Raw genomic sequence first — 20,619 nt, 5'->3', positions numbered from 1 at the left:
TGCTAAGTGGGAGCTGAGAGGCATTTCTCTGGGGCTTCCAGAGCCCTGAGAACAAGCAGTTTGGGGACTTTGATTAAGATCAAATCAGGGTCCCCTTCTGAATGGTGGTGGGGCAGGAGGAGAAGTTTCCTTTCTAGACCTGATTTTGAGATAAATAGAATCTAGTCGCTGTCCCTGCCTCTCTGGAGATGCAGATCAGTAGGTCTGAGGTCAGGGTCTCGGGACAGTGGCGGAGGGCAGGCCCTGAGGGTTGCTGGGCAGCCTTCAGACAACTGGGGAATCTGGCACTGGAATGCGGCCCTCCAGCCTCTTGGACATTCCGGTTTCAGTTTTCCCTTTCCCTTCCTGTGGCCTCCCCTTCCCTGAACCTGAGTGCCAGGAAGGGTCTTGAATTGGACTCTGCAAAAGACTACAGCCCTGGTTCCCTGCCCCATGTGATGGCAACTTTCATCCCTGCCACCCCAGGTGAACGTGGGGCTGCTCGTCCTGAGCATGCTGGGGTTCTGCCTTCCCCTCTACCTCATCTGCTACCGGCGCCAGCTGGAGAGGCAGCTGCAGCAGAAGAGGGAGAACGACAAGCTTTTCCTCAAGCTCAACGGCTCATCCAACCAGGAGGCTTTCGTGTAGTGCCCACCACCTCAGAACTGTGGCATCCTGCTCCTGCTTTAGTGACTCACCAGTGTCCTCCCCACCCCAGAGGACCTCCATGCACCCCCAGGAACCTCTCCTTCACCATGTTGGAGTCCGTGCCCCCTCCCAGGGCCTTGGTCCTGCCTTGGAGCTCTGCTGTGGAAGTACAGGAGAGGGCCTGGATATGCGATTTTCCTACTGCTGGAAGCAGAGGCTGCCCTGGGCTTTGCCCAGCTACCTTGGAGGGGCTCTGGAGCCTTGAGGCTCCATGGTACCTGCAAGAGGAGCCAGGAGGATCCCCGATAGGCAGGCTCTGTTCCTCAAGCATCTAGATTCTGCCTCTTGCCAAAGCAGAGGGGTCTGCTATTCACTGTCTACCACCTACCCCACAGCTGCATGCCCACCAACCACGCCTGCCAGAGGACAAAGGTTTGCACTGTCTGCACCCACTCGCCTGGCCCCTCATCTCCTCCCGTGGTCAGTCTAAGGCTGCCTGAGGAAGGAAGGACCCGCTTCCTGTTGTTGGTGCTAACTCCTTTGTAATTCCAGCCCCATGTGGCCTGTCCCTAGCCTGTCCTCCCGTTAAAGGCCTGTGGGGATGCCCCCCTGGCTTAACAGCCTGGGGAGTGGCGGGAGGGCTGGATGGTCATACTAGGCTCAGGAGCTGGGGACTGAGGTGATCAGCAGTCCCTAACCTCTTTCCTCAGGACCTAAGTGGAGAGCAAGCTTCCACTGCCACCCTTCAGCCTGTGACCTGAAGGAAATGAAAGGGACACCAACAGGGCAGCCCGCGTACACACACACACAGACACACACACACACACACACACACACACACACACACACACACACACACCATTTTCGTGGGGGTGGAAGTGAGACTGGCTGATAGACATCGAAGTCTAGGCCTGATGGGGAGGTAGGTATGCGAAGGGTCTAGAGGTGTGTGCATGCGTGGGTGTGTACGTGTGACAGGGGTGTGGGCCCTGGGTATCTACACATTATCCCAGAGCTGCTCAGAGGACAGCCAGGCCTGCAGCAGGGGGAGGGCCCCCGGGGCCAGCGTGGTGGTCCCAAAGCTTATTGGAGGCTGTGGAGCTACGGCGCCCCCTGCTGGCAGACTGCCTGAGGGCCCTGGCGCTGTTTACATGGAAGCAGATGCCCTTCCTCTGCCAGACGGGCCTGATTTACCAATCCACCCACCAGGACTTACCCCGGAAATGGGTCTTGGACTTCCTGGGAGTGCAGAGAGAGCTGGGTGGATTTTTAGGTTTATGGTTTTATGGGGGGTTTTCGTTTTAAGTTTTATCAGACTCCTTTTTATAGAGCAATAAACCCATTTTCCTCCTGTTGAGAGTTGCCTCTGCCCGCCCATCAGTTAAGTCTACATGTGCCTGTTTTGAGCTTGAGGAGAAAAGGCAAGACAACTATAAAACTGTACACCTGCAACCTATATAATTTTATTAACCAGTGGCACCCCAATAAATTCAATTAAAAGTTAAAAAGAGGCAAGACTTCCTGACCCCGGTCCCTGTTGTACCTAGCTGCTGACAGTCTCTCTGGATGATTGCCAGCTTGGGAGAGGAAGGGCCAGGAAAAGAGCTCCCACCGCCCCTAAACAAATTGGGTTTGTGCCAGTATCTTCAAAGTGTGGGGCACCCCTCCTCTGCTGCTGCTGCCGCCAGCCAAACAGGCTGACTCTGACCCCTTTTTACCCCTGCTCAGATCTCCTGTCACTGGTCAACTCTCCTGAAGGTCCCTTCCTGAGTTCAAGAGGCAGGGCAGTTCCAGGAGAGCCTCCTGCTCAAAGAGGTGGAGGCAGAGAGCGGGGGTGGTGGACAACAGGAAGGGGCAGTGCCAGGCCCGCATTCCAGCTCTGCAGCAACAGCTGGGCACCTCGAACATGTCTGTCCTGCCTAGGCTTCAGTCCACTCAAATGTTAAAAATTTGTTTAAAGCACTTTTGGGGAATTTCTCTTAAGATTTTATTTGAGCCAAAACTGCCAACAATTGCCAGGAAGCAACATCTCAAATGCTTCTACATTTTTTAGATCAAAATTTCCCAAACCTTTCCTCCAAACACTAGTTTGTGAGGTTTAATGGTTATTCTAATTTTTAAAAAGGGTGTTATATTCAAATTTGGGAAATGCTGAGTTAAAATGAAGTGTTTTTTCATAACCGAGGACATTTTTATCACTTTCAGAGAGAAAAAACATCAGTTGGCTGCTTCCCATATACACCCGGGCCAGGGGTCAAATCCTCAACCTTTTGGTTATGGGTCAATGCACCAGCCAACTGAGCTGCGTTGGCCAGGGCCAAACGTGTTTCCTTGCAGCAAGCACTTGCAGCACTTCTCGGCATGCTCGTGGGTTTTGTGGCCACCCAAGAGGGCGTGAGATAGGCTGTGGATGAGTGGCTTTAAGAGAGAGCTGTCCCCGATGTGTGGCCCAGTGGAGTTCCTCAGTGCATGTTGATCATGTGGATTCCAGGTCTTGCCTCTGACCTAGAGGGAATCTGGAGCCTGTGTTTTGCTTAGTCCTTTCCCCAGAGTTTGAGACCACTGACAGAGGAGTACAATTTGGGGAAATGTGGACTGGCAGGGGCCCTTGTAGCTAGGAAAACATTGAGGTTACAGACAAGGCCTATGCCATCCTCAGCAGCACCCAAAGTAGGAGCTGTTGCCTCTGTACCACCCACCTGCAGGGTGTGGACACTTTATATGGAAAGAAGCAGGCATTGACAAAGGAGTTCAGGGTGGAAATCAGTCTAGGGCCTGCGGTGCATGGGAATTAGAGATATGAGAGTGGGAGCAGGGTACCAGATGGGCCAGCTACCGTCTGCACCCCCTTTTGGGGCCAGTGATTCTGCTCTGACTACAGAGTTGGTGGGTTACATATTTTCCTGTTAGTATCATTGAATTATGATAAATCCAAGAATTAAGATTACCATCATTTCTAGTCTACAGTTAGAAAAACTGAGGCCCAGGGAGGTGGAGTAATTCACTCAAGATTGGAACCAGGACTTGATGGGTCTTAACATCAATGGAGCCACCAAAGAAAGCCCAAGACCAGGACATTCCTTTTGGAGCCATAGCCCCAGGGGCCACCAGGCTTTGGGAGCCAGGAGGCCACAGCTTGAGGAAGAGAAGCAAACCCAGGCACCACTTTCTTGGAGCCAAGAGATTTCTCTGAAATGGTTTGACCTCTACTCAGTAGTCATCTTGGCTCTTGAGGCAGATGGATTCCTGCGGAAGCATTCTCTGGTCAGCCCAACCCTTGAGAGGAATGCTCTTACATGAGAAACGGCCCGTGGGCTGGTCCAAGGCAGCAGCACCCGGTGGCCACAGCCCTCCATCTTCCTTTGTCCTCAGGCTGCTGGTGGGAAGGGGCAGGAAGTGATGCCCGGCCAGCGGTTCCAGTCGGTGTGAGGAAGGGGGTGGGCCCGTCTTAGAAGCACCGACAGGATCCCCTCTCCCTCTAGTCCCCCTAGACTCAGGTCCACGAGTTCCTCTGTTGGCTTCCTCCAGATCTTCTGGCCTCTGCCTGCAGCTCCTGCTGCCTGGATGTGTACCAGGGAAGGTGCCAACACTCCTAAAGGCCACAGATAGGGCTGCAGGTGCCTTTCTGCTTTGCCCCATCTTTATTCCCCTCTTGTATGAATTATCAGCCTAGTCCAAACAACTTCTGCTAAGCCCGCCTCGTCCTGGCCTGGGGCTGCATGGTCTGTGGAGGGCCTCCCACTGCCCTGGGCCCCAAGGACACTGAAAACGGGGGATATCCAGTATTCAGGGTCCATGTGCAGGCCTGTCTCAGCAGCAGAAACATATTCAGCCCAGCAAAGTTTTTGATGTACTTATGTATCAGCCTGAGAGCAGAATTTGAGCAGATAAGCACGTGGGGTGGGTGGTGGGCGGCAGGGTCAGGTGGCCCACATCCTGTGGTTAGGGGCTTTAGTCGGAGCTCTAAGGCTTAGCAGGATTTTCAGGGTCTGGTTTGGCAACAGCGCCCTCTGGAGGATAATATATATGATGTGTTCTTAAGGGTACTTGGGGCAGTGAGACTCCTTATCTGTTCCAATCACCAGGGACTGGACTCAAGGGTGATGATAGCCCATTTTCCCCAATACAGATTGTGGGATTACAAGGCTAAGGAGCCTGGTACCCCAAAGTGAGGAGCTGGTTTTTCACACTGCAGCCCTCCCCTGAGCTGGGAGCCAGAGGGAGCAGGCGGGCTCTGTGAGCCCACTTGCTCCCATGTCCTAATTCACCCCAATCCCTGGAGCGAGGTTGGAGCTTGCCAAGTCTCAGCGAGGAGATGCTTCCCAGCATCTCCCAGCGGGTGGCCTGCCAGCATGGGGCTACCACCTGTGTTCCTTCATCTCTGTGGGCAGTGTGTCCACGGCTCTGAAGTGACTCACTTTCAGCCTCCCAGGTGGATCCCAGACTGCACCGGGGCCCCTGGCAGCTCCCAGCTCCACCACACAAACCACATCAATGACCTTAGGCAAGACTTGAGCCTCAATTTCCTTATCTGTAAAGTGGAGCTAATACCCTCACTATGAGGATGGATAAACACAGAGGTAAATCATTTGCACAGTAGTGTTCCTGGCACTTAATAGGCAGTTAACAAGTGACAGCATTATTTGTGTGACTCTGCAAGAGTACAGATGCCACAGGAAACGAGGGCCACTCCCACTCCTCTACTCCCTCCCCGCCCCGGTATAACGGGACCCCTACTTTAGGCAGCTCTGACCAGGGCAGACTTGTAGCCAAGTAAAGGAAGTGGGGTCTGTTTCTGCCGACCCTCACAGAACCTCTTTTTAAAGCAAAAAGCCTTAAGAAGTAGCCCTTTGTTCACTTTTCATGTCTTTCACATTTTGGTAAGAGACTTAGCCACAAAGCTTCTCCAGGCAATCTCTAAGTGGTAGAGACCCAGACATCAGACAGGTTTGCGTTGGGGTGGGGGTAACACAGGTCACAGCATGTGGGCAGCACCTCCAGACCACCTCCCTGTAAAGGGTTGGCTGTGCCTGTGTGCACAGGTGCGTGTGCGTGTGTGTGCATGCGTGAGTGCTTGTATTGAGGTATGATGTATTGCGAGCATGTTCGGGTGAGCGTATTTAGAGCAGTCTGTGTGTTTCTCTGCCTGGGTGGAGAAGAGGGAGAGGGTCTTACCTCACTCAGTCCCCTTGTGTTGCTGGAAAGACCGAGACAGGCCCTCTCCGAGGACCCAGAGCGGGCCATCAGAGCTGTGCCGGAAGGGTACACCTGTGCTCTGTGTTAACCAGGGTCAGTGCAGTGTCGCTGACAACCTGGTCGCTGACCCTGACTCTTCCTGCCCCTTTGCTCTTTCTAGCATCTGGCTTACTTCCTGGCACACCTAAGCACTCAATAAATGTATGCTGAGAACGACAAGAACTGCTTCCTCCTTAGCTCCTGTGTCTCTTTCTCCCAAAGCTGCACATTCCTTGTCCCTTGTCTCTTGCTCAGATTCCCTATAGCTTAACCCGAATCATGCTCTGTGGCCCCCACCCCTCCTTTGTGCTGTATCCACTGTGGCCCAGCTCTGCTGCTGTGGTCGGTTGAAGAGGTGGGGAAGGGGTCAGTAGGGGGCATCTTGGGTGGAAAGACAGGGCTGTTGGTGAGTTTTGGTACTAGGGGAGGGAGTGCATCCTTGCCCCTTCCCTAGTTCCCAAAAGAGAACTTTTGTCCTAAGGCAGTGGTCACTGGCATGACTGCAACTTCGTAGAATTCCCACAAAGCTGGCCACCCTCCCACCAAGGCCCCGGTCAATGGCAGCAGGAAGTGGGGACCAACTGCCCTCCCCCAGAGAAGCTCTAGGGAAAGCCCCACCACCGGGGAGGAGAGGGAGGTGGCCTGATTCAGACCTGGCCCCTGACACTGCTGGGGTGTAGGGGGCTTCAGGCCCAGGGGAGGGACGTGGATGGCCGTGGGGCCCAGCTGGGGAAGGGATAAGCAGTGACCCCCTTGCATGACAGCCAGGCAGAGAGATGCTAGATGGGTGTCCTACTTCTTAGGGCCACAAACTCAAAAGCTGGGGCGCTGCCACTTCCTTTGTTGTTACTTTTCATCTTCCTGTGTTTGAGCGAGACAGCACAAAGAAATATTTCTCTACTATAAGTAGAGCCACAGCGTGAGCTCTGTGCTGCTCCAGGGGCAGCTAGACCTTGACCTCTGTGCCAGGGACACATGAGAAATTGGTGGTGACTGTGGGGACCTGGAGGCCACAGCCCCCATCTCAGGGGACAGCCTTGACATAGCTCCATTCAATTATGGCCATGTGGGAAGGAGCCCAGTGTTGCCAGATCTTCTGATTTTTCTCAAGCTGGAAATCCTGCTTCTCCCTCTCTATAAAATACCGCTATTCTCAAATGTTGGCTTAAAACTATTTTTAGCCCTGGCTTGTGTGGCTCGGTGGATTGAGTGCTGGCCTGCGAACCAGTGGGTAGTTGGTTTGATTCCCAGTCGGGGCACATGCCTGGGTTGCGGGCGGTCCCCAGTGTGGGGCGTGTGTGGGGGCAACCGCACAATGATGTGTCTTTCCCTCTCTTTATCCCTCCCTTCCTGTCTCTCTAAAAATAAATAAATACAAATAAATATTTTTAAAGTATCACAGCCGCTCCAATGCTTTTTAACTCTATGCAGCCCCAACACCATCAGAATAGAGAGAGAGAAGTGGAGGCAAAGTGCCTCCTCACTTCTGGGTGCCCAAAGCACCTGCTGCCTTATTTCCTTGATTCCAGCAGGTGTTATATTTGTCTCACTTTAGAATGTGGCCCTACATGGGCTGGAACCTTTTTCTTTTAACTTGTGCCTCCCTCAGCCTGGTACGTAATGAATGCTATTGAGTTTGGCTTCTAGAGTGGCCCACAGCCCCTATTTGGGGACACAGATTTGTCAGGCAAAGCTGAACACAGAGGCAGCTCGCCCTCATGGGCGTGAGTCCCTGCCTGCGGCCTGGCCTGGCCAGCACACTTCTATGCCTGGTGGTACAAGCTGGGCAGCCGCGGTCACGTGTCTGTTTGCCTGGCGTCTCTCTCCACCAGAACAAATGGGCCTTGAGAGCTGGCACATGCTGTGTCTCTGTCACCGTGATACCTCCAGGGCCTCAAACGGTGCCTGGCATGGAACTGTCCCTCAATAATTGGAGGATGAAAACTTTTTTAAGATTTTATTTATTTTTAAAGAAAGGGGAAGGGAGGAAGAAAGAAACACCTATGTGAGAGAGAAACATGGATCAGTTGCCTCTCACATGCCCGTAAACGGGGACCTGGCCCACAACTCAGGTACGTGCCCTGACTGGGAATTGAACTAGCAACCTTTGGTTCGTAGACCAGCACTCAATCCACTGAGCCACACCAGCCAGGACAGAGGGTGAAATTTTTCAAAAGAGAGAGACAGAAATAAAATGAAAAGAGGCTGAAACAGGCTGAGACACAGGCTGGGAGAAGAGCATGTTTGCGGCAGCCAGGAAGGACAGAGCAGAAGATGGAAACAGTGAAACACAGTCTCCCCGAGATACCCAGAGATGGGTTACAGGTGTGCCTGTGACCAAGGCAGTAACTGGGGCCAGCCAGGAGGAACCATCCAGGGGCCGGGACCTTGAGATGGCACAGACACCAAGGCGAAGGTGAGAGAGAGACTCACCAAGACAGAACACAGAGCAGATGGGGAAAGGAGACAGCAGTGAAAGGAAGATGAAAGAGCCCCGGCCAGGTTCTTGTGTGTGTCCTGGCCAGGTTGATTCTAATCCTGAGACTCCAAGGTTGCTGGTTGGAACCCCCCAGCCAGGACACATCGAGAATCAACCAATGGCAGGTGTGGCTCGGTTGTTTGGAGCATCTTCCTGTAGTCGAAAGGTCGTGGGTTTGATTCCTGGTCAGGGCACATGTTTGATCGCTGGCCCAGTCCAGGGCGATCGTACAGGGAGTAACCAATTGACATTTCTGTCTGACATCATCAATGTTTCTCTCCTTTCCTCTCTCTCTAAAACCAATGGAAAATGTCCTCAGGTGAGGACAAAAAAAAAAAAAAAGCCCTCAGGTGAGGTTAAAAAAGTCAAAATCAACAGGTCAGGGCATAAATAAGTGGAATAACAAATCAATCTCTCTCAAAATCAATACAAAATGAAAAAGAAAGTCAAAGAAATACAGGCTGAAGATGCATCACCCAGAGTAGATCAGGTGGGGAAAGACAGGAAGAGAGTAAAGAGAGACGAAGAAATGAAAAGGAGAGATAACAAGAGGGAGATTAAACAGAAATACAGAAAAACAAAAGATAAAGGGAGGCAGAGAGGTGAGGTAAAGAGGGGAGACAGAGTGATCGTGACTAGAGCCGGAGCTGGAGGGACGGAGGCAGAGAAGACGGAGAAGTGCAGGCAGGGATGTAGGGAGGGAAGGAAACAGAGGGAGGCCCCGGAGAGGGAAAGATCACTGACAGTGGAGATTCACTTCTTTGTTTATTTCCCCCCGGATTTCTCCAAGGAGTGTAATTGGGCAGGCTAGGGGACATGGAGGCCCTGAATTTCAAAGAAGGCATTGAGCCTCTTGGTGCTAAAGCGGGACTTGTACTGGCCACGAAGGACCCAGTGGGGCAGTGGGAACTTGATCTTGGAGTCATGGAACTGCTTGACTGCTGGTTGGCAGCACTCGCGGGCCACGACCTCCTCCGCCTTCATATCTGGATTGAGTGGGCGCGGGCACGGTGCGGGGGGGGGGGCATGTCTCGGTAGCACTAGGTGACAGGCACCTGCGGTGCTCAGCTCCCGGTTCATGTTGTGAGTCCCACTGCGGGAGTCGTAGCACAACCAGATACCGAAGTTCTTCACCCGAAGGACGGGTTTTTCAAACACCTGCCCACAGCAGACGATTTCTCCTGAAGATTTCTTCATCTTCTTCCATTGAGACACAAAGTACCCGAAGCGGGACTTGGCAACAACGTGGTTAGGTGCAAAGATGCGCAAGCAGTAGAGGGCCGGTGTGCGGCGCTTCAGGGTGGGCAGGCAGCGCCCCACCACCTTGAACTCTCCCAGCGCCAGACCTTCAAAGCGTTCTCTCTGCGTTCGCCCCCACCCGCCAACGGCGGAGATTAACTTCTTTTCCCCCCTTTAAGCCTGGAGCATGTAGAAATGGCTTTGAGGGGCAGCAATGTCCATCCGCCCCCCCCCCGCACAACGCCTCTGCCCCCAACAATAGCAGCATGGAATGTGCCACACACTGCACAAAATTTCTTTAGGCCTCAAAGCAGGCACAATCGTTCCATTTTGCCAATGAAGAAGCTGACGCAGAACAGAGAGGTTCGGTAGCTTGCACCAAGTCACACAGGTGACAAGTGGCAGGCCTGGGACTTCAGGGCACCGGGCGCCAGGGGTTCTCTTCCCACAGCGGGGCTGTTGGTTCACAGTGGGGGCCGGTGGAAGAGCGCTGTGGCCCCTGCGTATAAGAGCTAACGCCTGTGCACACCTGGAGCAAAGCTTGCTAGACGTAAAAACAGACGTCTTGCCTAGTAGCTCAATTGTTTAGAGCGTCGTTCTGATACTCCAAGGTTGTGGGCTCGATTCCTGAGCAAATCAATGTTTTTCTCTCTCAAATCAGTTTTTTAAAAAGTTGATACATGGGAAGCACTTAGAGTAATGCCTGGTGCATAGTATGTGCTCAATAAATGTTAGCTTTTATTATAATTTCTTTCTGGTGGGTAAGGGATGTCAATTAATCCATTATGCTCATATCAAATATAAAACCATTCTCAGTGGTGTTTGCATATCACCTTTCATTTTAGCCTGTGGAAAAAAGATGTAAATTATTTCAGAGACATGTACATACTTTAAAATACTGAGTTTATTGTAAAAATCAGCATGGTGTTTTCTGGTGGTGTCGACCCGAGGAGTCCAGCACTTGCACGTAAAGTCAGCTGTTATTAATATGATTTTTTGACAACCCTTTCCTGGATCTCTACCAACCCCACTGGGGAGACCCAAGCGTGCGGGCACATCTGCTCCGGCTGTAGAACTGTCACCCCTCCGACCCCTCCCAACCCCGCCCCCGCCCCCCGCGCCCGGCGTCTGCTCCGCCCACCGGCGGGCTCCCAGGTGGGCCCCAGCCCCCTCGCCACGCCGACGCCGCGGCCCGTTTAAGGACCGGAGGGGACGGACGGAGGAGACTCCGCCTCCGCGCTGAGGTCAGCGCGCACCGCTGCGTGTGACGCTCTGGTTGCCGCAGAGACGCCCCGCCCCCGCGCGGTGCTGCGGAACCGGAGCTCCGGGCGGTGTCGGCAGGGGCGCGGGAGGCGGTGAGGCCAGGGCGCAGGAGCCGGCGCAGCGACCGCAGCGAGAGCGGCGGGGACGGAGCGGACCACGACGAAGACGCACAGGCAGCCGGGCCGGGCCGGGCCACGGGGAGAGCGGCCGCCGGGAAGCGGGCGGGAAGCCGGGCGGGCAGCGGGCAGCCGCCGAGCCGCGAAGCGACATGGTGCTGCTCAAGGAGTAGTGAGTGTCCGCCCGGCCGTACGGGAGTGAGGAGGAAGGCAGGGTCGGGGGTGACGACCAGGGAGGCCGACGGCCTGGCGGAGGGGATGCAGCGGCCGGACGGGGCCCAGCGGGATGGAGAGCGCTGGATGGGCTGCGGGGCGGCCCAGCGGGGGCCGGACAGGGCCTGAGGTGGGGCCCAGGGGGATCCAGGGGGCAGACAGCACCCGAGGTGGGGCCCAAGGGGCAGTGAGGGACAGATGGGTCTGGGGAGAGGCCCAGGGGACAATGAGGGCCCGACAGGGCCTGAGACAGGGTCAAGGGGACAGTGAGAGCTGGACAGGGCATGAGGGCCTGAGGGGGTCGAGAGCACTGGGGGAGACCTGGGGTGGTTCTACGGTGGGGGCCGGGGGACGGAGGGACCAGCCAGAGCTGCAGGAGTGGCTGCGAGCTCTGAGGACCTGCGGGAGGGGGAGGAGTTGTCTGAAGGGCCGAGGACCAGTTAGACAAGGGCAGGCAGAGTCCGTGAGCCCGCCGGGGCACAGTGCTACGGGCTCGGAAGATCAGATAAGACATCTTCAGGAATGGAGCTGAGATGATGGAGTACTGAGGGGAGCCTGCAGAATGAATGGCTGCCTTAGGCGTCAGGAGAAAATCGTAGTAAATGGATAAAGGAGAAAGGATAGGGAGTCACGGCCAGGCTTGGGTGACAGGGGAAGGGTCTAAGGACCCACCCCTTGGGCACAAGACATGGTGCCCAAGTGGTAGGTATAGAAGAGGAGGTGTTGGGGGAAAAAAGCTTAAGGTGACTTGGGATTCAGGGAGTCCTGAAAATATTAGGCAGGGGCTGGAGTGATATGAGGGAGTGATAGAGCTAGGATGTTACCAGGGTAGAGAATAGTTGGGAAAGAGTACGTTTGTGAATAAATTTAGAATCCCTGGAGTGGCGGTGAGGAACAGGGGCAAACAATCTCTTGGGAATTCTCAGCCTTGGTGCAAAGCGATGGAATTGAGGAGTTGAAGAGGTGGCCATAAAGCCATTAGTTGGGAAAAGATAATGAAGGGGGAGGAAGTTCTTGAGTAAAGACTAAGGGGTGGGAAACTAGTGACTTCTGGGAGGAGTTTCAGGGCTTGCTCCTGAAGTGCAGGGGATTGTATGACAGGCTGGGAGGATGGGATTGCTATATTTTCCAATTGTGAGATGACCCATCCCTGAAACTCATGGTTCCAAGGAAGCATTTCAGGACTTTTTTTTTTCCCTGTGCAAAGAGGAGAGATTGGAGGTGTGTGTGCACCATTTACAGTAGAACTGTGCTTTCGTGGAGGGGAGGGCAAGTGGACAGACAGCATTGGGCCAGAGGCCCAGGAATTCTGGAAGTGAGAGATGTCCAAGTAGAGAGCAACTGGTGGAGAACACTTGGTAGCCAAGCAGGTGTGGAGGGCTGATTTCGGTTGTCAGTGAAGGCACTTTGCCCCATCGGACTTGCTCCTCCGAGGTGTTTACAACATTTAGGACGTAGCGTAGGGAGCAGAAACTCGGGTGTCATGCCAGCTGGACCCCTTGTCTAAAGAGTATTGTTTTGAAGCCCTCTGCCTTTATTTCTTGACTTTCAGTTGATGTTGATTCAGCCAGAGCATGGTGCACTTTGGATTCTCATCTTTACTGTCCAAAAAAGAGGCTTTTCCCATTCTCCAGAGCCTTTTTTCTATTCCCAGATGGCCCTGAGAATCTGTCCAAACCTGTAATTTTGTAAAGAAGGTCAGATAGGAAAGGAAAGGGACCTTCACTCAGAAGAGATCAGAGTGAGTTTTCAAGAGTGGTCCTCCCTTCCCGTTCTTTGTTCTCCTCTCTTTGAAGTCTACTAGGGAAAGGTCCAAGGTGCTGGGGACGCAGAGCCTGCCTGGCATGTGCGTTTGCTTCTTGCCTGACTTGTGCCCTGTGTGTGCTCAGACTCGAGTGTGCATCCCTTGGCAGGGGACGCGGAGGGGGGCATCTGAGACACTTGGCTGTGGCTGCAGCACTGCAGCTCTGGGAAGGGTGTGAGTGAAGGTCACAGTGAAGTGAGCACAGCTCCAGTCTCAGCCCAGCGCTGCCTCTGTGGCCCTAGCCTTAGAAATTGCACCCTATTGCTGTTGGAGTGGTTTTGCTCCCAGGGAGCCAGGGAGCAATGTCCGGGTGTGAGCATCCTATCAGGAACTGGCTGATGCCCTTCTCTTTTGGCGGAAAGGAGACTTGGTGCCCATCCAGGGTCTGAAGGGTGTCTCTGTTGATTTTTCTGACACTTCCTCTAACAGGATTCTCCTTGATTTGATTTCTGCAAATTCTTAGATGTGATTTTTAATGCTGTTCTTGAAGGTAATAGGTTGATTGTTTTCTAGGAAGTTTCTACTGACGGTGCCGAAACCGTGGCCTCCAAGTTGGAAGTATTTTCCTGCATTGTCGGCCTTTTTTAATGGGAAGAGAGCATTAGTGGCAGCATCCAGTGACCTGCCGGATTTACATTATTTGAGTCATTCTGGAGGAGGGGAGTAGCAGGCAGGAAAAACTTAGAGCCCGTTTTATTTTTCCTGCTATTTTTCTGCCTGGTGCTTTGCATGTAGTGTGATGTTTTTCTCAGACCCCTCTGGGTGCTCCTTGCTACCTGAGGGACCTTTGTGAAACTAGAAAATGGTGAGTGGACTACTACTTACCAGCCTGGAGCAAGGATCCTGATTGGTGGGACCACTGCCCAGGACAGAGCAGAGCAGCTCATGCTTCACCAAGCACTGGAGACACCGGAGGCTCCAGGGGCTCCAGCTGGAGTCTGGGGGCCGACATCTCGGCTTGGAAGCTGGCCTGGTTTGTATGAATGCAGCCAAGCATTTTGGTATCAGCCCTCTGACCTCACAGCTTTGAACTAGGGGTTGGCCCTTGCTCTTTGTGACAAATGCGAGCCACCTGAAGGGGTGTCGCTAGCTGTTGCACCAAGGTGGAGATCTGACCAGTGTGGGGAGTTTGCTGGCCATGGCTTCTCTGTCAGGTTTTTGGTGGTATCTCCAAGAATTGGTGGTCATTGAAATGCAGAAGGAAAAGACAGTGATCAGTTGGGGTGCCTTTGGACAGCTTCTGGAGGTCCGGACACAAGTTGGGTGTCTCCTCTCTTGGTGAATTTGTGGCAATAGCTTGTATTGTTATGTCTTGTCCCAGAGCAGAGATGGTTGGCCCATGCTTAGAGTGATTCAGCCTCGGAGGAGCTTGGCCCCTTCCTCACCTTTCACCTCGAGGGCTGCATTATTGGGAGTTTGGGTCCACAGAGATGCGAATCTCCAGGGCCTGTATCCTTACCTTGGCTTCAGAGTTTTCAGGGCTGGGTCCTCCTGCGTTAACCTCTCTGTTTTACTCTACTCGTTGGCAAGTTTTATTGGGGAGATTAGTGGAGGAGAGGGAGAAGACAGTTCCAAATGTCAGAGGCCTGCCTGCAAAGCGGCTGGCTGGGGCACATGTTTGCACTGAATCACAGGGCTCCAACTGGGCTGTGGAGGGCACAGAGGGTCCTAGCCTCGAAGTGCTGGGGCGCCGTTCTCTGCTGGGTTTCTGACAGTGAGTGTGGCGGCACTGGCAACAAAGTGTTTAATGCTCTTCTAAGAGGATGCTGTAAGAACCTTGGGCAGGTTTCGGAGCCCACATTGTTACTGTTTCTCCTTCTCTTGCAGTCGAGTCATCCTCCCGGTGTCTGTAGATGAGGTAAGTCCTTCTTCACTTTATCCCTGGTTATGTACAATTGCTCCAAGTGACCCAAACTCTTTGTATGCCTTTCGTGTTTGTTCTAACATAGAGGTAACCAATTCTGGACGTGAACTTTCCTGGTGCTACTTTCAGTGGAAGGAAGGCACTTGTTTTTAAAATTTAATTTAATTTCTTTGAGGATAGGAAAGGAAGTTATTTTTCAATTAAAGTTTACATTCAATATTATTTTGTGTTAGTTTCAGGTGTACAGCATAGTGGTTAGTCAGATACTTTACAGATTGTCCCCCCAGTATTTTCGGCATCTGCCCAGCTCCGTACGTAGTTACTACAATATCCCTGAGTTCGTGCCTTGTGCTGTACTTAACATCCCATGACTGTTCTGTAACTACGGATTTGTGCCTCTCAGTCCCTGCACCTTTTTCACCCAGCTCCCCAGCCGCCCTCCTCCCCTGGCAACCGTCAGTCTGTTCTGTATCTGTGAGTCTGTTTCAATTTTATTTGTTTGTTTATTTTGTTCTTTAGATTCCATGTGTGACATCATATGGTATTTGTCTTTCTCTGACTGACTTATATCACTTAGCATAATATTCTCTAGGTCCATCCATGCTGTTGTAAATGGTAAGATTTCATTTCTTTCTGTGGCCAAGTAGATCCCGTTATATGTATATATCATCACAACTTTCCTATTCTCTCATCTATTGATAGGCACTTGGGATGCTTCCATATCTTGGGTTATTATAAAAAACGCTGCAATGAACAAAGAGGTGCATATATTCTTGCAAAGTAATGTTTTGGGTTTCTTTAGATACATACCCAGAAGTGCAATTGCTGGGTCATAAGGCAGTTCCATTTTTAATTTTTTGAGGACCCTCCACACTGTTTTCCATAGCGGCTGCTCCAATCTGCATTCCCACCTGCAGGGGAGGCGCTTATCTTCTACACCTAGGCCCCCGTGAGCAGCCCGCCGCGCGTTATCAGCATGCCAGTCGGCTGAGCAGAGCTAACTCAGCCCCTCTGCCTGCTGGGACTGTGCCTGTTTGGAGACATGAAGGGATTGAGTACAGGCACTTCTGGGACCTCCGTGACTTGACTGGGAAGTGTGCGTGGCTCTCTCCGGTTGTGCAGCAAACCAGCAGGGCAGGGAATCTCTGAGGCCCTTCCTCGCTACACTCGAGGTGACTCCTGGGAAGACCAAGGCCCGGAACCCTCCTTTTACGGAGGGCAGGGAAGTGCAGACGGGCTTGGCTTGCCCTCTGTCCTTTTATGGTTCCTGGGCCTGCCGTCTCTGTCTGTGAGGATCTGGCAGGATTTGCCACGAGAAAGTGTAAAGGCCGTGCTGACTCAGAGTTGGTCTCTTGGACAGCAGAGACCTGTCACAGAGCCTCCCTTGTCCCACCCTCTCTCCAAACTTCCTCCACTGTCCTCCCCTGGCTCAGCCTTGTTCTTTGCTTCCTTCTGAATCCACAGCCCTTGCCCCACCCCCACTTCCGGAAGCTCAAGTCTGGGCGAAGTCCTGTCAGCCAGCATAGTGCCCAGTTGCTCTCCTCCTGCACCGTCAGTGTGAAGCCCCCGTGGAACCTTCCAATCTGTTCCAAATATGAAATGGACCTTTGAAAAAGGAAATCAGGCCAACAGAGCCCACTGCACACTCTAAGTGAAACAAATAACCAAGTTTTTTGACCCCCCCCCCCCCCCCCGCCCCCTGCCCACTGCAAAAAAAAAAAAATGTGGTGGGCAGGTATTAGCCTCAGAGGTTTGTCTGTAGTGGTAGGCTCATGTCTGGGAAGAGCCCTGGAGACCTGGGGACAGGAGCCAGAGGTGGGCCTGGAGCTTAATGTGGGAGTCCCGGGAAAGGACAAGAGAAACAGGACTGGGGAAGCGGGGGGAGGGGGGAGATGCTGCGATCCCTGGAGGCACCTGAGGTGTGTCTAGGGCTTGGGAACCGCCCTCTTGGGCTGACAGGCATTGGCTTGGGGGGCCCCTGTTAACCCACTTCCTTTGGGGGCCTTGCTGCATTTATGAAAAATAGCAAGTGATGATTTGCCAAGCCAGGGGCCAGGCGGGAAGGCCAGCATGTCTCCTGCCCTGGGACTCAGCTCTTGGGGGTCTGATGGCGCCCTCTCTGCTGCACAGCACGACCCCACTCCTACAGTCAGGAAGGTGTCCCGGGAACTTGGGAGCACCTCAGTTTGGCATTTATGGGTGAAATGGATCTTTTCATAGGGAGTTTCTTGGTGGGACGGAGGGTGGGAATGTCTCTGAGAAGTGTGGCAGACACGGGAGGGCCAGCACCTGCCCATGGCATCCGGCTGCTCTGCAGTGTGGTTGCAGGGGCCCGAACACTGACTGCTTGTAGCAGGCCAGGAAGGGAGGGAGAGGGGGGACTCCGAGAGTGTCTGCACCTTGGGGCTCTAGCTTGTGATGGCTTTTTTGCAGCATTGAGGAGGCGGTGGGGCAGGTGAACAGAGCTGAAAGTTGAAGCAGGAGTTGGGGAAGTTGGCGCTGATGAGGATTCACGTTTGCCTGCTGGTGGTCAGCCTGTCCCCAGTGAGAAGTGCTGTTGAGAAAGCAGTGCATGGTCTAGGGTTGAAGCAAAAGCTGCTCTTTTGATGGCTTGAACCTTAGTTCCAGAAGACCAGAAAAACTTGACTGGGGGTGGTCAAAGAAGACACAAGTAATGATCAGCCTTCTCAGTCTTTGTCCATAACCCCATCCTGACTCGTTGTTCCCATGGGCACAGCCCATGTTGTGTGACTGATAGATTCACTTCCTCATTGGAGACCATGATTGGAGGCGTCAGAGCTTTCTGATTTAGGGGGAAAAGAGGAGACAGAGAGAGAAAACCACATCTTTATAACCATCTTGATGGCTTGCATTGATATTTTGGGGTGGAATTCGCTTCTGGCTGGCCAGAGCCTTTGGCCTGACTAGCCCTGTGCAGGGTGTCTGGGCTTTCTGCAGCAGAGCAAGAAAATTCTGGCTGTTCTGCACAGGTTTGTCCACCAGTGATTCCTGGCTCAGGGCTGCCCACCCTCTCCTGTGGGCAGGGCTGTTTTGCTTATTTTCAGAGACACATGGCACCATTCCCCTGTGCTAACTGGCCTGGCAGGGCCACATGGGTGGGACTGCCAGCCGAGCTGGTTTGTTTAATGTCAGTGTTTTAGGCCCACCCACAGCATCTTCGTGGGCTCCATCTCCCAGATTGCGGAAGTGGTGGAGTCTCTTGTTTTTTTCAGCCAAGTGTCTAGTTCTTTAGGGCAGGGGACAGATCTCAAGGGCAGGGAGCAATGTCCTAGGCCTGAGGCCGCTGGAATCCCAGTCTCCACAAGGCTCTATCTGATGTCATGGTCTCATCCCCACTCCTACCTTCACCCTGTTTGAGTCTGGCTGCTTTCTGCATTCCCAGGGTGTGGAGCCACCATGCCAAAGGGAACCCTAGGACAGTGACACTGTCCTTCACTGGTGGCTTGCGGAGGCCAGTTTTACTTACCCCTTTGGATTAACAAAACTACCCTCACTTGTCTCATTGGGATTAAAGGATCAGAGTATCAAGGGAGATTAGCAGGGGAAGAGCCAGTCTCACAGACTGATCCCCTTAGATCCTGCCCTCTGATTCCTGCAGCTGAGGAGGAACCCATGAAGGGGCTTAGTCTCTGCTGGGAGCCCCTCCCCAAGCAGCACCCCCAAGGAGCACCACCAGCAGCAACGCAGTCCCCGCCACCAGACCTTTTTCCCAGGCTGCCCTTTAGGATTGCTGAGTCAGTGGTTGGGTGTTCTTGCGACTCTTCTCTGAAACAGAATTGCTGCTCTTTCTTAGGAACCCCTGGCTCAGCCAAACGTTGACCCACTTGATAGGGGTTTTCCACGTGTGCCTCAGCTAGGGGGTGGCCTTGGAAAGGCCTAGGGACAGCTTAGGGTTCCACGGGGGCATTGAAGCAACACTGATGTTGCTCTGGATTAGCAAGGTCAAGATGACTGGCTGTCACCCCAGTACTCCTCTTTATGGGATTAAGTGAGCTTTGGTGGCTTGCCGGAGCCTTTCCTTGGCATTTTGTCCTGGGTTGTTGCTTTGGAAAGTAGGGCTCTCTCAGCTTATGGTGAACAGTAGATTGTCCTGGTCGGTTGCTTCCCCTCCCAGACTTTGCCCAGAAATTTCCCTGTGACGCTTAGGAAGCTGCCTGGTTGAGTAAGCCTCCACATTTGAGGAGAAACAGCCGTGGAAGCTGCCTCTGCTCCTTGCTCTTGCAGACAGTGGTTTAAGTGACAGCTGCCCAGAGACACAGCCTGTCGGTGTTAATCTCAAAGGGAGAAAAATGCTCTCATCTTTCACTCTCGGGAGTACCAGCAGGTTGGGAAGGGGGCATAGAGGGCAAGGGAAACCTTTGTTCCCCCCACAACATGTGGGGTGACCTTTTTCTCATACTTACTAAGTTGCTGTGCCTGGTTGGCACTGGCAGTGACTGGCAAGGTGCATCCTGTGGTGTAGACATAACTTTCTGCATTAAATGCTCCCGTTCCTTCTCCTTTCACCTTATTTTCTATCTAGACAGCTTCCTTCAGAGAGAAGGGAGCCACAGGGCGAGGCCTGGGCACGCCCAGGTCATTGGCCCTAACACTGAGTTGTCCTGAGGGGTCAGAGGAGGCCAATGATCTTGACTGGTGATTTGATAGGGTGGCATGTGACCCAAATAAAGGAAAACTAGGCTTTTGCCATGTAGAAAGTGCCGACACAGAGGGCGCACCCAAGTGCCAACACAGAGGGTGCACCAGCCAGCGGAGACCGTGGAGTAGGGATCTGCGCCGCTTGACGTGGGAAGCAGGGCGCTGGCATCGGCCCCGTCAGGAGTCCGGACAGTATCCGGAGGTCTGGTTGCCTGTAAGGCTCTTTTCTGAGCTGCTGGCAGGGTGAGGAGGGGCTCACCGTTGGAGCAAGAAGTCATGTCTTAGTCTGTTTAAATGAATGGGATAAACAGACTTCTAGTAACTGCCCCAGACTTTGCTTTGAGGTCTTAAGAGCAGGGCAAAAGCTATCTTGGACTCTATAACCTGGGTGGTGGTGTGAAAGTGGGAAGGATGCAATTAAACCATCTGATGGCTAAAGAGAGGCCACAGAGCAGCATTCTCAGTTGCTTTGGGTGGAATTGGGAAAAGCCCCATGTGAAGAAGCTTCAGAATGAGTTCTTGAATGAGGGGACCCCAAAGCGAACTAATCGGTCAGGTCCTGGCAAATGGACAGTGTGTAACCGTTGCAAAGACTCTGCACTGTCAATAACCCCCATCTCTCTGTTTCTTTAGTATCAAGTAGGACAGCTGTATTCTGTGGCTGAGGCCAGCAAAAACGAAACGGGTGGCGGTGAAGGCGTGGAGGTCCTGGTGAATGAGCCATACGAGAAGGACGGTGAGAAAGGCCAGTACACACACAAGATCTACCACTTACAGAGGTACGTGGCCGCACAGCAGAGCCTGAAGCTGGCCTGGTTGGGAGGTGGAGGGAATGGCTAGTTGGGGGTTTCCAGGTTGTCAGCCGCTCAGGTTGCTTCACTTGTGAGAGCAGGTGTAGATGGTAGTACTCCTTTGTTCACTTAAAGGTTTTAGCGGTTGCTTTTTGTTTTTTATTTTATTTTATTTTTTAAAAATAAAAGTAATACTTGTTTTACCAGACTCCCAGTCCTCAGAGGTGAGAGTGTTTAGTTTCTTGTGGGCCCCCCCCCCCCGCAGTGATACTCATTGTCTGTGAGTGTGTGGGGGTGGGGGGTGAGTGGGTGTTCATTTCCTTTACGGT

The 20,619-nt window shown here is 53.0% G+C and overlaps 2 protein-coding genes and 1 pseudogene across 4 annotated transcripts in view; 2 read left to right on the top strand and 1 right to left on the bottom strand.

The window, feature by feature from the left end:
* Positions 1 to 6,049, top strand: part of SLC43A2 (solute carrier family 43 member 2) — a 48,015-nt gene extending 41,966 nt beyond the window's left edge. For all 3 annotated transcript variants that reach the window (XM_037133752.2, XM_037133753.2, XM_037133751.2), the window contains exon 14: positions 466 to 6,049. In XM_037133752.2, coding sequence (XP_036989647.1) covers positions 466 to 627 — 162 coding nt within the window. In that variant the 3' untranslated portion in view covers positions 628 to 6,049. The remainder of the gene's footprint in view (positions 1 to 465) is intronic.
* Positions 6,050 to 9,148: 3,099 nt separating this feature from the next.
* LOC119040687 (60S ribosomal protein L18a-like) lies at positions 9,149 to 11,113 on the bottom strand (annotated as a pseudogene).
* Positions 10,869 to 20,619, top strand: part of PITPNA (phosphatidylinositol transfer protein alpha) — a 39,781-nt gene continuing 30,030 nt past the window's right edge. The window contains exons 1-3 of the mRNA XM_037133702.2: positions 10,869 to 11,131; positions 14,804 to 14,834; positions 20,133 to 20,278. Of these exons, the coding sequence (XP_036989597.1) occupies positions 11,112 to 11,131; positions 14,804 to 14,834; positions 20,133 to 20,278 (197 nt within the window). The 5' untranslated portion in view covers positions 10,869 to 11,111. The remainder of the gene's footprint in view (positions 11,132 to 14,803; positions 14,835 to 20,132; positions 20,279 to 20,619) is intronic.

This window comes from Artibeus jamaicensis, unplaced genomic scaffold (genome assembly GCF_021234435.1).
Source record: "Artibeus jamaicensis isolate MK-2021 breed Jamaican fruit bat unplaced genomic scaffold, CSHL_Jam_final contig_2790, whole genome shotgun sequence".
Lineage (NCBI taxonomy): Eukaryota > Metazoa > Chordata > Mammalia > Chiroptera > Phyllostomidae > Artibeus > Artibeus jamaicensis.
This window is presented reverse-complemented; position numbering and strand designations above follow the sequence as displayed.